This window comes from Balaenoptera musculus, chromosome 20, assembly GCF_009873245.2.
Source record: "Balaenoptera musculus isolate JJ_BM4_2016_0621 chromosome 20, mBalMus1.pri.v3, whole genome shotgun sequence".
Taxonomy (NCBI): Eukaryota; Metazoa; Chordata; class Mammalia; order Artiodactyla; family Balaenopteridae; genus Balaenoptera; species Balaenoptera musculus.
Genome location: NC_045804.1, coordinates 49,621,422 through 49,636,446, shown reverse-complemented (window position 1 = coordinate 49,636,446; position 15,025 = coordinate 49,621,422). Strand labels below are relative to the sequence as shown.

Here is a 15,025-nt window from a genome sequence, read left to right as displayed (position 1 = left end):
AAAATTAAGAGAGTCACCTTCCGGAAACATGTTTTAGAGAAAAAGCCACTGGTGTGACTGTTCAGTCTTTTGCTAATACCTCAGAAAGATCAAAAGGTCAGAATATTCAGTCACACAAAAGGCTCTTTGACGAGATTAAGAGCATGACTTAGATCCTTCAGGTCTCAGCAGAAGCCAAAAATAGAGGTGGGATTATATAAGGAAGACAGTGGATGAACCTCTACTATAGTGACTCCTCATGATATATACAGGAGACCCAAAAAGTTCTTGAGAATTTTATACACACAGAAATACCACTGGCTTGAACTGAAAGGGTCAGAGGATGAGAGAAGGCTGTTCCACCCTCAAAATTCTACAGGCAGAAAACAGGCTAATAAAACTACTCAACTACAAACAAATACTATCTTTCCTGAAAAATGAAGGATTACTCAGAGGGCACAGCTACAAGCCCAGAGGATTATCCCCAGGCCTTGAAACACAATGGAATTTAGATTTTTAAATTTCTTGGAACCTATGGTTCCTTTTTCCATTCCATTTTCTCCCCTTTTGAACTAGAGTATCTATAAGTGATACCTATGCCTGCCCCACATTGCGTTCTGGGAGCAGACAACTACTTTCTAGTTTCATAGGTCCACAGATAGAGAGTAATTTTGCCCCAGGGTAGATTATACTTAGAGTCTAACTATAACTGATTTAAATGATTTAGATGATGACATTGCAGTACTTTTGAGCTCAGGACTTTTAGATGACATTATGAACTTTGTGCGGCTATAGGGACAATGTATTTTGTCAGATGTGAATGTTTAGGGGCCCCACGGTGGAATGGAGTAGGCAAAATGATGGACTCCCCAAAGATGTCTGTGTTTTAATCCCTAGAACCGGGAGAATATGCTAGACTACCTGGTAAAGGGGAATAAAGATTGCAGATGGAATTAAAGTTGTCTACCAGGGCTTCCCTGGTGGCTCAGTGGTTAAGAATTCGCCTGCCAATGCAGGGGACACAGGTTTGAGCCCTGGTCCAGGAAGATCCCACATGCCGCGGAGCAACTAAGCCCGTGTGCCACAACTACTGAGTCTGTGCTCTAGAGCCCACAAGCCACAACTACTGAAGACTGCGCGCCTAGAGCCCATGCTCAGCAACAAGAGAAGCCACCGCAATGAGAAGCCCGTGCACCGCAACGAAGAGTAGCCCCCACTTGCCGCAACTAGAGAAAGCCCGCGCGCAGCAACGAAGACCCAATGCAGCCAAAAATAAATAAATAAATAAAATAAATTTTTTAAAAAATTAAAAAAAAAAGTTGTCTATCAGATGTCTTTGAAATAGGAAGATTACCCTGGATTATTTGGGTGGGCCCAGTGTTATCACAAATTTCCTTAAAAGTGAAAGAGGAAAGACTTCCCTGGTGGTCCAGTGGGTAAGACTCCACGCTCCCAATGCAGGGGGCCTGGGTTTGATCCCTGGTCTGGGAACTAGATCCCGCATGCATGCCGCAACTGAGAGTTCGCATGCTGCAACTAAGAAGTCCGCATGCTGCAACTAAATATCCCACGTGCCTGCAACTAAGACCCGGCATAGCCAAAATAAATAAATATTAAAAAAAAAAAAAAGTGAAAGAGGAAAGCAGAAGAGAAAGTCAGGGTTATGCAAGGTGAGAAAGATTCAACTCTGTCCCACCACTGCCGACTCTGAAGACGGAGGAAGGGGACTAGATGCAAAGGCAGGCAGCAGAAGCTGGGAAAGGCCAGGCAGTGGGTTCTCCCTTAGAGCCTCCGGAAAGGAGCACTGCTTTGTCCAGTGAGATCATTCTAGGACTTCAAACCTACAGAACTACAAGGTAATAGATCTGTGTTGTTTAAAGACACTAAGTTTGTAGTAATTTACTACAGCAGCAATATTCTAGTACAGAAAGCACTTGGTCTTTTTCTGTTAAGTATAGTATTAGCTGTGGGTTTTTCATAGATACCCTTTTTCAGTCTGAGGAAGTTCTTTTCTATTACTAGTTTATTTAGTGTTTTTAACATGAAAGCCTGTTGGACTTTCCTAAATGCTTTTTCTGTTTTCTGTGTCTGTTGAGATGATCATACAGTTTTTGTCCTTTATTCTATTTTTTGTGTGTGGGGCGGGGGGACGGCCCTGCCGTGCAGCTGGCAGGATCTTAGTTCCCGGCCCAGGGATTGAGAACCCGGGCCCCGGCAGTGAAAGCGCTGAGTCCTAACCACTGGACTGCCAGGGAACTCCCCTTTATTCTATTGATATGGTATAATATTGATATATCAATTGATTTCTCAATGTTAAAGTAATCTCACATCCCTCGGATAAATCCCACTTAGTGGTGTATAATCCTTTTTATATGTTGCTGGGTTTGGTTTGCTAGTATTCTGTTGAGGATTTTTTACATCTATATTCATAAGAGATATTCGTCTCTAGTTTTCCTTTCTTGGATGTCCTTGTCTGGTTTTGGTATTACGGTAATACTATCTTCATAGAGTGATCAGGGAAGTGTTTTCTGTTTTTTTGTAAGAGTTTATGAAGAATTGGTATTAATGCTTCAAATATGAAGCCATGTTGTCCTGAACTTTTCTTTTTGGGTAGTTTTTGATTACTGATTCAATCTCTTGTTATATATACGTCTATTCAAATTTTCTATTTCTTTCTGAGTCAGTTTTGGTAATTTGTGTCTTTCTAGGAATCTGTCCATTTCATCTGCGTTATCTAATTGGCATACAATTGTTCTTGACACTTCCTTATAATCTTTTATTCTTGGTATATCCTTATAATCTTGTATTTCTGTAAGGCCAGCAGGAATATCCCCACTTTCATTTCTAATTAATTTGAGTCTTTTTTATTTCTTGGTCAGTTTACCTATAGGTTTGTCAATTTTGTTGATCTTTTCAAAGAACTATCTTTTGGTATCATTTATTTTCTCTATTATTTTTCTGTTCCAAACTACTTTTTGATAGAATCTGTGAAACATACTGAAAAGCGCAAAAACTCACCTGATCCAAGAAATTTCTGAAGTTTATGAATCCAAGTTAGCCCAACACTATGTACACCAGCTTCATGAGTACAGTGATATCTTGAGGGACACTTGGGATCTGCAAATGGAATCATTAATGATATAAAGGAAGCCATTAGAAAACTGAGAGAATTCACCTGAGCAGGCCACAAACATATCTGTTGATGGAAGTGATGCAAGGTCTACAGGACCTTCACACTGTGGCACTATGTCAGGGGTTTGGGAATTTAAAAATCTGACTTCAGTTTTCAAATACATTTTGAAAGTATAATTAACAAACACAATTCAAATATGTTATTTTCTAAATATTAATACAGAGTTCACCAAACATTAACATTTGCTGTCAGGTAACTCACTTATGCCTTTCTGTCCACCTCTGTGCATTTATTTACAGTTCTTCAAAATAAAATGGTGAGTAAGAAAGGCTGTAGTTCTGTAGGAAACCTATGCTTGCACGCATCTACTTACATGAAACTGCTGAAGCTACTGCACTCCAATAGCACAGGTACTAGAAAGACTTAAGCACAGCTGCTTAGTGAACAGTCCTGTCATAGATGGTAAGTCAGGTGTAAAATGTGAAGTTTTACTTGTCTTGATAATGTTGACTTACAGATAGTTGTTTAAGTTTTAGATAGAATTTTTGTATTTATATTTATACCAAGAAATATGAGCAGTTGTTACATAATTTTAATGAAAATTTCTGTATTTCCATGGAGCCCTAGTTATCAGTAAGACTATCGTGAAACTAAAAGATGAACTCTTGAATACTTAATTTATAAATATTTATCTCTGTGACTCACGATTTTTAAAACATTAAACAACCAAAACAAGATACAGAAATAATGTCTATACTAAAGCTGATTTAAGATGGCAACTGTCATCTATAAGCCCCTAAACCAAATTTTTCTTTTATTTAACAGCCTCACTTTCTTACTGCTGACTTTATAGTAAGTAAATGTTGTAAAGTGAATGTTATATTATTTCCATCTGTTTTATATGTTGGGGTTCTGCATAACACCTCGGAAAATAGCATTATGCTATAAAAAGTTAAAAAAAAAAACAAAAACTCCTGGCAATCTCCGTGGTAATCATCTCTCTGAACAATAAAGTACTAAACAGTTTCTTTTCATTTGCCCACACCTGAGACTTAATTTAAGGCTCAAATCATCTCATTAGGTCTCCCAGTGTTTAAAATGGCTTTTCAAAATGTGTCTGTGGTGCTGAAGTCAACAGAAAAACCTTAATATTGGGATGTGACAGAAATCTGTTATGAAAAAGGCAACATTAGTAACTGAGGTAGGAAATTTGCTAGACACCCCTGACAAGTTATATGGTAGCCATTCACTTATGTCATTAAAAATCTGGGTATGTTTCAGGTATTGTAATACGCCTTAAGTACAAATATGAATGAGTCAAAAATTTATTAGTTTCACGTATGAAAATGTTATCTCTTATTCAAAGAATCAAGATAAAAAAGCCTACAATTAAGATTTCCCAAAAACAGGTACCTTTATAAGGAAACCAATTAGTTTATGTCACTTTACCTCACTAGGTCTCAATTTCCTCATATATAAAGCAAAGTTCTGAGACTTAATATTTAGACTATATCTCTCCAAACACTGTTCAATTAGACATGCCCAATGAATCCTCTTTGCTGGTTTATTATATAAGGACTACTATGCCCTTAAATGTCTTGACTACACTTTAGTACAGAGTTGAAGCCATTATTACTAAACCCAGGCAAACTGGCTAATAGGACTGTAGGCAGGTTAAGTCAGGCTGCTACAAGATTGAACTCCCTTTCTCTGGACTGGAGAGAGGAAAACTATGAAAGGTACACGCAATTATTCCACACTGAGTAAGCTTTTGTTCCTCATTCTTCACAGGGAGGAAGACTAGATCCTAGAGGAGACTCTGAGAAACTGTTGAGGGGCAAAAAGGATTATAGGATTTTTATGTCAGAAGGGACCTTAGAGATCATCTGATGTTATCCCTACTATTTTTATGTGAGAAGTTGAATAAATGTCCGATACTACAGAGCCTATTAATGTTAGAGCTATAACGAAAACCTAGGACACTCCAGACTCCTAGTTACAAACTCCTTCCACTGAGCCACGCTGAGTCTGGACAACACACAGAACACATTCTTTGACTGTCTCAGCAGTTTATCCAAGAGCGCCCTAGATGAACAGACATAAGTTGCCAGAAGGATCTGGTGCCAACCCAGGTAAGTTAAAGCAAAAGGAAAAAAGATAAAAAGGAAACATTCAAATGGTTCTGGGTATAACAATATGTTCGAAAATGAAGAAAGATATTTTAAAGAGATACCTTAATACCAGTATAATTTTATTTTTAAAGTTATTTTTAAAGTTTATTAAAGTTTGCATACATTTAAGAACTTGAATCATGAAACCTCCTTTTGGTTGGACCAGGAAAAAGTCACTGTTATAAATCTGAGTGGATCCAGACTGAAGACCACTATCCTAAAACTTGGGGAATTTGCTTAGTCTTTCTTGGACCTACAGTGCAATGTTGTAATTAAAAGGCCAAAAGAACCCAGTCAACTTTTTAAAGGTTGGAACTACAGAAAAAGTAAATTACACAGAAATAGCCTGTGATAATCTTAGTACAAATATAATGAAATTAAAGAACTAAATTTAGTGAAAACTTTACCTCTGTGAAGTTTGATTGGACAAGAAAAGTCAGAATCAAAGGGCTCGTCCTCTCCGGATGCCAGTTTCAGGGCAAGCTCCAACTCCACACACTCAAACACATACAGAGAAGGAATGAGGTCTGCCCTGGAATCCCAGGACTTTTCTGACTGAAAAAAAAGCACTGTAATTTTAGTGTTTCATGTTCCTTTGAAAATGTACACAACTAAAAACAGAAGCAAAAAGCTGGATCAAATAGTGCTTTCAAACTCTTTATTTCCACCCTCTATTCCAACAGTGCCTTGTTATTCTTAAAAGCGAAAAAAAGGCCTCTCTTCTTTTAGGATGTTGTAAATAAACAAGTTTAGAGAAGAGCCAATTCAGTGATTCAAAGGTTCTTTATACCTGTCACCAAAGGTGGCAAAATAGAGTTCAGAAAGAAATATATAGGTCGCTGGACCAAGTAACCTGGGCACATTTTAACTTCCTTCAATTTAAGTTTTTAAAGTGGGCTTCAGTTACTTTTAAGTGTTAAGTTTTCAAAATACACATAAGTGCCAAATAGAAACTATAAAATTCCTCATATACGAAACATTCATACTGGTCCAGGAACTATCCCTGGTGTTGGAGATACAAGTATGCCCACAGCAGCCCGACTTACTGTTTGGTCATCTTCTTCTTCCCCTTCCAGCACAACACAGTGATACAGCATTCCTGATTCAGTAGCAATCACCAAGATGTTGGGGACACATGGTAAGCAGAGTACAGCACAAGCATCATAACCATAGTTATCTTCAGCTGCAGGATGCATGGGCAATGGGCCTAACAGCTTTCCCACACTCCCAGGGCTAAAGAAAGAGCGAAAACATGCTTGGGAAATGTTGATAGAAGACAACCATGCTCATCACTTAAAACCCTTTTTGACTTTGTCTTTCCCCAGCTATCATACACTAATTAAAAATATAGTATATTCCCAATGTCTCCACTTTCTCATTTTCCCACTCAATTTCCACCTCTTTGGTACTTCTCAACTGGACATAATTTTGCCCCCAAGGGGACACTCGCATGTGTCTGACGACATTTTTGGTTGCCAACACTGGGAGGAGGGGGAGAGGTTACTGGTGTCTAGAGGCCAGAGATGCCGCTAAACACTGCCCCACAGGGCAGTCCCCTACAACACAGAATTATTCGGCTCAAAACGTCAATAGTGCAGAGGTTGAAAGATCCTGCCCTAAATTTACTGTGGTTTATGCCTTCACCACTCCACTGGAAGCTACTCTCTGGCAAAGGTCACCATTGAGATTCTAGTTGCTAAATGCAAAAAAGGCCCTTATCTCGACCTTCTGCAGCATTTATAACTGGTTAACAATGACTGCTTTGTAATACCCTTAACATCTGTACATTCTTTCTCCTAGTTTTCTCTTCCTACCTCTCTGAACACACCCTTCTAATACCCTTTCCTAATTTCTGTCTCTTAAATATTTGCACTGTCCCGGATTCCACTGTAAACCCTCTTCTCTTTTCAAAATACACACTTATATAAGCGCATATTAGGACTTCCCTGGTGGCGCAGTGGTTAAGAATCCACTTGCCAATGCAGGGGACACGGGTTGGAGCCCTGGTCCAGGAAGATCCCATATGCTGTGGAGCAACTAAGCCTATGCGCCACAACTACTGAGCCTGCACTCTAGAGCCTGTGAGCCACAACTACTGAGGCCACGCGCCACAACTACTGAAGCCCGCGCGCCTAGAGCCTGTGCTCCGCAACAAGAGAAGCCACCGCAGTGAGAAGCCCACGCACCACAACGAAGAGTAGCCCCCCTGCTCGCCACAACTAGAGAAAGCCTGTGCACAGCAACAAAGACCCAACACAGCCAAAAATAAATAAATAAATTTATATATTAAAAAAAAAGAGCATATTAACTATGCCTGGTTTTAACTACTACCTGTATTCTGATGATTCCCAAAACTTTTATTCTGAAGTGCAGCTTATCTTCAGACCCACTATTTAATTGGATTAGACAAATACACTTAATGAGTGCTAGATAACACCGCCAAGGAACTAATGGTTTAGTTGGGGAAGCAGACATTTAACTAGAATTACTATAACACCTGTAATAATGCAAGGATTTACAGGGTACAAAGCAACACTGAAAGGTACAAAGCAAGTGAGATATGTAAGAAAGGTGTCAAAAATAAGATCAATGGGAACAGCATATTCTGGGAAGGGGTGGTGAGCGTTCCAAGCTAGGGAGCAGCATATATCCAGCCCTGGAGGAATGAAAGGCGAAGAATTAACAGGAAGGAAACTTAGCTTGGTATGATGGGAGGCGAAGTGCAAAGTCTCAGGCAACAGAACAGTAGCTGGGCAGATAATCAGGACTGGCTTATGAAGCAGACAGTCTCGTAGGCCATGTTAACGTGCTCAGAGTCTCTCCACTGGATGACAGTGTGTCGCTAGAGGTTTAAATCAAGAGTGATAGAGTTTCACTTTACTAAGATCAATCAGACAGCAGTGAGGAGGATGACAAAGAGGGGACCAAAACGGGATTCAAGGCAACTATTTAAGAGAAGAATGATCCAGGCAGAAGATGATGAGGGTCTGAAGCAAGGACAGGGGACTAGAGAGACGGGTATATACATTCAAGAAATTTTCACGGTAAAATCAACAGAATTTTGGGACCAGACTGGATTTAAGAGGATGTAGAAGATGACTTTCAGGTTGTGGGCTAAGGTTACTAGGTAGATAATGTGGACAAATAAGGGCCAAGTAGTTTGGGGAGGAAGGGTAAGGGAGGGTAATAACGTTACCACAAAAGCCTCCCGAGAGAGAGATCATGTGTGAAAGGCAGAGAACATTTCTGTCCAGGAGAACAGGATTGACAGTGACTCCTCACCATTCTGCAATCTATAAACCTCTTTCATCTTTCTTATTTATCTTTTTCATTTTGCATCCTCTCTTCTCTCTCCTGGATTCACTTCTGCCCCCATTTCTACCTAGTGAATCCTTCAGGTCCAAGCTTCTGTATTACCATCTTCTAAGTCCTCCAAGACAGGCAGCCTAAGCACTTACTCTGTCCCACTCCCAGAGCACCCTGTGACGCCTTCAGCACATCACGTTGTACTAGTTTTGGTTTGTTGTAGGCCTTTCTGATAGACAAGGAACCACATAGCAGGGACTCTGCCTTCAACCTTGTATTCCCATATTTTGCCACAGAGTGAGCCCTGAATGAATATCTGTTGATTTATAAATAAATAAATTACAATGTTCAGATTCGGGCCGTATGCCTCTCTAGTTACAAATTTTCCCAAAATTCTTATCCTCTATTGACTCTAACTCTCACCATAACAGATGATTCTTATTTCTTTATTTTACCTGTATTTTCTCTCTAGTCCTGTATTTCCAACTGTCCATGGAATATTTCCAAATTAGTTGCCCTTCCTGACCTCATTATTTCTGTTAATGGCTCACTCCCTTATCCAAACAGCAACAAAGTCTTATTGATCCTTCCTTTGTAGTATGTACTATGTTCATTTCTCCCTTGCATTACCACCCTAGTTCAAACGCTTACAGACCTTAAACTAAAATTTGGAAGTTACCTTAAAAGTCTCTCTGCTCCAGTCCCTTTCCTAACCAATTGTTTTATCCTTCTCCTGTTTAGAAACCATCACTGGCTTCCTACTAACCTTTTCCTACAGAAAAGACTCCACGTCCCTTAACTAGGTATTTAACTCCACCACATTTTCCCTGGACAGGTACTTCCAGCTTTATCATTAGACGCTCCCTACCTGAATCTTCTGCTCTAGGCCCAAGTGTCTAATCAATGGACCTTAAATGACATTTGCACTTGCCTGTTTTCATACTTGACTTCATGCTGCTCTTGTGACTAAAATGGTCTTACCCTTCCTTGATGCTTCATTTAATCCTGCTTTAAAGCCTTAAGTCTCATATGACATCAGTCCTTCTCTATGAAAATCTCCTTAACTTCTTCAGTCAAAATCATCTCTCCTTCCTCTGGGTTCTTATTATGCACCACTAATGCAGTACGAGTCATTATCTTTCCATGGTTATGTATGTCTTTTCCCCACAACTGGGACATAAAGATACCAGATTACCATGTCTAACCATCCCCATGGTGCATTGTTCACATAAGATACACGATACAGATCTTCCTTGACTTATGGCGGGGTTACGTCCCAATAAATCCATTGTTAAGTTGACAATATTGTAAGTTGAAAATGCATTTAATACAACTTACCTACCAAACATCATAGCTTAGCCTAGCCTACCTTAAATGTGCTCAGAACACTTACATTAGCCTACAGTTGGGCAAAATCATCTAACACAAAGCCTATTTTATAATAAAGTGTTGAATGTCTCATGTAAGTTATTGAATACTGCACTGAAAGTGAAAACCGGAATGGCTGTAAGTAAATCAGCTGTTTACCCTTGGGATCGTGTGTCTGACTGGAAGCTGTGCTAACTGCCCAGCACCACCAGACAGTATCAACTGAGTATCACCAGCGCAGGAAGAGATCAAAATTAAAAATTTAAGGTACAGTTTCTACTGAATGCATACTGTTTTTGCACCATCGTAAAATTGTAAGTCTGACTAAGTTGGGGACCATCTGTAAATACTTTTTTGATTGACTATCATTTGTGAACACAAATCCAGTCTTATCTTAAGTGATTATCCACGAATTCTATAGAACTTACCCAAATAATATGAGGAAATGAAAGGTCAAATGATCTGTATCAACTTTCTCTTCAAAATATGCAAGCCAGCCTTGAAAGGCTGCAATACTTCCACAAACTCAAAAACATGGACCCCAAGTGCAACCATGACAATCTATACTGGAGCACAAGCTGGGCTTTCATTTCAGGTGGGTTACCTCCTCAGCTTACCTGTGCAGCAGACTAACATATGTAAGGAAAGTCTCCCCATTCTCATATAAGATGTACAGGGGGTAAGCCAATACTTCATCTTTGCCTTTTTGTCCAAATATGTTCTTCGGGACTGCCGACAACGGCCCAAAGTCAAATGCAACTGCTGTCTCTCCTAGAGATGCGGTGTAGGCCCTTCTGAAAAGAGATTTTAAAACCAACTGGTTGGAAACGAAAACAGAAATAAAATGTCCAATAACAGCAGGTGGGGATGGAATTTGTATTCAATGGAGTGATAAGACAAAAAATTGTGATTATGAAGAATGTTAAACAACATTGGAAAATTCTCATAAAATTCAATGAAAGAAGTAGGCCATAAAATTATATAAAGTTGAAATATACAATCACACAAACAGTAAAAATACACACATACAGACATGCATAAACACAGAAAACAAACAGGAAGAAAACACATAAAGATATCAACAGTTATCTCTAAGCAGTAGGAGGCATTCAGTCCATGAATATCTACTAGATATTACTAAGCGCTCAGTGCCTCTGGTTCTGGGAAACGTCAGTGACTTGAACAAAGGCCCCCCTCTAACGAGAGAGACGTCCACAGAGAAGCCAACCACATAACACAGAGCCAGAAGATGACGTTATGAAGAAAAATAAAGCAGGGGAAGAGAGTACTGATGGAGGTGCTGCTTTAGGTGATCTGGGAAAGACTCTGATAAGGTGCTATTTGAGCAAAGATTTGAAGGAAGTAAGGGAGCGAGTCTGTGGTCACGCAGAGAAGGAGCAGTTCAGGCAGAAGGAAGGACACACGCAAAGACCGAGGGCGGTGGCAGGAGTGTCTGAGGAATGGCAAGGAGGCGGAGTGGCTGGAGCTCAGAGCCGGGCAGCGGGAGCACTGCGCTGGAGGGCTGCAGCCAGCCCAGCGGGCAGAAATCAGTGGAGCGCGGAGAGCGGGGAAGTACAATGCGCTGATCTGTACCGAAAAGTAGCACTCTGGCTGCTATGCTGAGGACAGACTACAGGAAATTTTAAAGTATTTCATTTTCTTCTTAATACTTTTCTTAGTTTTCCCAATTTTCTACAACAAATATACGTTACCTTTATAATCAGGAAAGACAAATGATAAAACATGCTGTTTTTGTAGTTTAAAATTTAGTATAGTTTGTTATTCAAAAGGATTCCAGTTTAACACAAGGTTAATGAATATGGTTAAAATAAAACCACAATTTCATATAGCTGAGAAAGTCAACATCATTCCAAGCTGTTATAGGTACCATATCTTAGTTTCTTTATCACATGGAAAGGTATATGGTATCAGGAGGCAAAAAATGAGGAATCCCAAAATCCAGAATAAAAGAACTGCCTGAGTTAAACTAAAAAATTAAGACAATGAATGGAAACAAACAGACAAAGCAGTTATTTCAAAGAGACTTAAATACCAAGCCATCCAAACTTAACTGGAACTTAATGAATATAGTAATATTTCTAATAATGGTAGTAGGTATCAATTAATGAGTACTTACTCTGTGCCATGCTAAGCACTTTTTATGCATGATCTCATTTATTCTGTACAATAATCCAAGTAAGTGGTCACTACTTTTTATATTCATGGACTATACAGTCATGGAAATGACGCTTAGTGCAACTGAATAACTTGCCCAGATGCCACAGCTGACAAGCGGCAGAGCTGAGACTGGAACCCACCAGGTGTTGATGCCAGAGCCAAAGCTCTTAACTACTGCGTTTGCTCTACGGCCTCTCATCTGGACAGGGTGCCTGGCAAAGGAGGTTGGAAAGCAATGGAAATGCACTGCCGACACCAGAACAGGACCTATCAACTCGCAGAGGCAGGTATTTCCCCACTGTGGAGATGGATGGATGCGAGGTTAAGGAGCTGGTGCTATAAGACATTAAAATCATTGGACTGAAACTTTCAGTTGTGGGACTATTAAAGAGAATTAAAGTGGTCCCAGGCTGGTGGCAACCTCTGACTCCTAGCAGAAGCAGATGAAATTCTTCTCTGGAGGAACACACCCCCAACTCAGGCTCTCAACATTTCAAAGCATTAAGATCAAGTAAACATAAGTTCACAACGAGAGATCAGCAATCACAGGAAGAAGCGACCATGATCATGGGGCAGGAGGAAGAACACACACAGATTTAGATCCCCACCTCCCCAGGACTTCAGATACTGAAACTGTCACATACAGAATAGCTGTATATAAAATATTCAAAGGAATAACGGTTAGAAAAACAAAAATAAAGAAGATTATTAGATATGACCATCATGGAGACATGAAAAGAACTAAATGGAACTTCCAGAAATATTGCTACTAAAGGCTTCTCTCTACATGCACACACTGTGGGTGATCATGTGTGGTAATCACCGGAAAGACTGATCAGGAGGCCAGAGGAATGGGGTTTGTAAGTTCAAAGGGTGATTCTGTTAGTGGTCAAAGTAGCCAGGAACTTGCCCCTGTAGTGGGTAAGAAAACATAAAAGAAGCCAGGATCACAGGAGAATCAGAAGGGCTCTCTACGTTCTGCTCCAGCTTCTGGGGTACTAGGTGCTGGGGGTCCAGCAATCTGCCCATCCACACTGAGTGAACAGCTGGCAGGCCTCCAGCCCAACACTCTCACCTTCCACCTTTTCTGTAACTTTGCAATATTATAATTCATTCTCTTATTCAAGATACAACAGGGAATAAATTTCAGCTATTCACATTTTTGAACTTTCTTGAAAAAAGACCAAGTTAGTAGTTATAGTGACATTCAGATTTGTAACTTTCCGTTACCTATTCAAATCGCCTATTTTTGCTTATTTCTCACATTACCAAAAAGCATGCTAAAGGCACCTTTGGAAAATCTTGCAATCTGCTAAAATTGCATTTATAATCCCGATAAACTAATTTTAAAAAATTTCATGACACAAATAAAAACTTACCCTTTATTGAGTATCAGACTTTCCTCTTCTGCTTCTGAAAGTACAATGACCTTAGTGGGTGTCTGGGGCTCACGTAGAGAGTAAATTCTAGCAATCAAAAGAGAAGAAAGCCAGTACTTAAAATTCTCTTTCATTTCCCAAAGTTCCTCTTTCCTTTCCATCTACTCAGTTCCTGAGAATTTTCCTACCAGTTATCACAACCATCTGCCAAAGATCTTGCTGTTACTGACAAAGTGGCCTACTTCATTTGTTCCATAACAACAGAAGAGGAAGGTTTCCCTGGGACATGAAGAGATGTTCTCTACTCTAAGCAAAATGCCTCACCAGCCTTCCCCAACCACCACACCTCAGTCCTTAGCCATATTCACCTTGTCTAGTCATCTCACTACTGCCTCTAAGTTTGCCAGCTTCCCTTCAGTTATACCCATCTGTCTCTGCCTATGAGACACCCAATCTCATCAGGGAAGAAACCATTTCTCACTCTTCTTTATATACCAACTGGCCAGCACAGTGGGTGAGTTTTAGCCTGCAATTTGTACATATTTGTGTTATATAAAGACACAATGTCTTCCCTGCTTTCTCAAGAGGTTAGTATAAAACTAAAAGAAATTTTTTTACCAAAATCATTTTATTTAAAATAAATTTGGGGGAAATTCCCTGGTGGTCCAGTGGCTAGGACTCTGCACTCTCACTGCCAGGGACCCGGGTTCGATCCCTGGCTGGGGAACTAAGATCCCGCAAGCCACACAGCGTGGCTAAAATAGTAATAATAAATTTTCCCAGCATATATAGCTATTGTTAAAAGGAGAAAAAAAATTTTAAAGGCCAGTAGTATCATTATTAGAAATCCAGTGTCCCTCTTAAAGTCTTTATCAAGTTAATCACTTATTTTGTCTGACCCCACAAAGAATTTTTAAACTTAGTTTGTTCCATTATCAATAGAATGTCATTTAATAAACCTTTTTAATGAAAATTTGATCCAATTGAACACACCATTCATTGTGGTCTTCCTAGCTGCCTACAAGCATTACTGACTTCAAAATACAAATAAGTCCTATAAATTGTAATGCGGAACAGTGAAAGGAACAGTAAATGCAACAGGGCACTGAGTGGGAATTTCTTGTTGCCCTGAAACTGTCAATAGGGTCAAAGCTTAGGAAAAGAGTAGTGTTAAATACCCAATATTTTAAAAGGAATCTTCAATAACTGAGGCCAGATACCTCCTTTAGGGCTTAATGTGAGGAAGACCTAGACCTACACTATCTCCTCACAATCTCCTTTTCCAGCTTACATAAGACAGAAGGTGTCAAGAGTCCTTAAGAGTATGGTACGATGTTTGGAATGTGAGGGTCCTCCTTCTTTCTTTACCCCCAACTCCAGAGCCAAATGGGTGGGCAGGAAAGGCCCTAAAAGAACCAGCCAGATTTAGGGGTACCTGTAATAAGGGGAAATGGGTATCTCATTTCCTAGCTGAATGCCAGATGGGTTGTCAAAAACTACAGGCCACCAAG

General features: G+C 39.8%; 1 protein-coding gene across 4 annotated transcripts in view; it reads right to left on the bottom strand.

Moving 5' to 3' along the window:
- NUP88 (nucleoporin 88) overlaps positions 1-15,025 on the bottom strand; it is a 29,800-nt gene that overhangs the window by 8,809 nt on the left and 5,966 nt on the right. For 3 of the 4 annotated variants that reach the window (XM_036836950.1, XM_036836954.1, XM_036836952.1), the window contains exons 5-9: positions 13,515-13,601; positions 10,575-10,751; positions 6,330-6,516; positions 5,691-5,838; positions 2,998-3,096 (exon numbers count right to left, since the gene is read on the bottom strand). In XM_036836950.1, coding sequence (XP_036692845.1) covers positions 2,998-3,096; positions 5,691-5,838; positions 6,330-6,516; positions 10,575-10,751; positions 13,515-13,601 — 698 coding nt within the window. The remainder of the gene's footprint in view (positions 1-2,997; positions 3,097-5,690; positions 5,839-6,329; positions 6,517-10,574; positions 10,752-13,514; positions 13,602-15,025) is intronic. The other variant, XM_036836953.1, reaches the window with a different exon arrangement.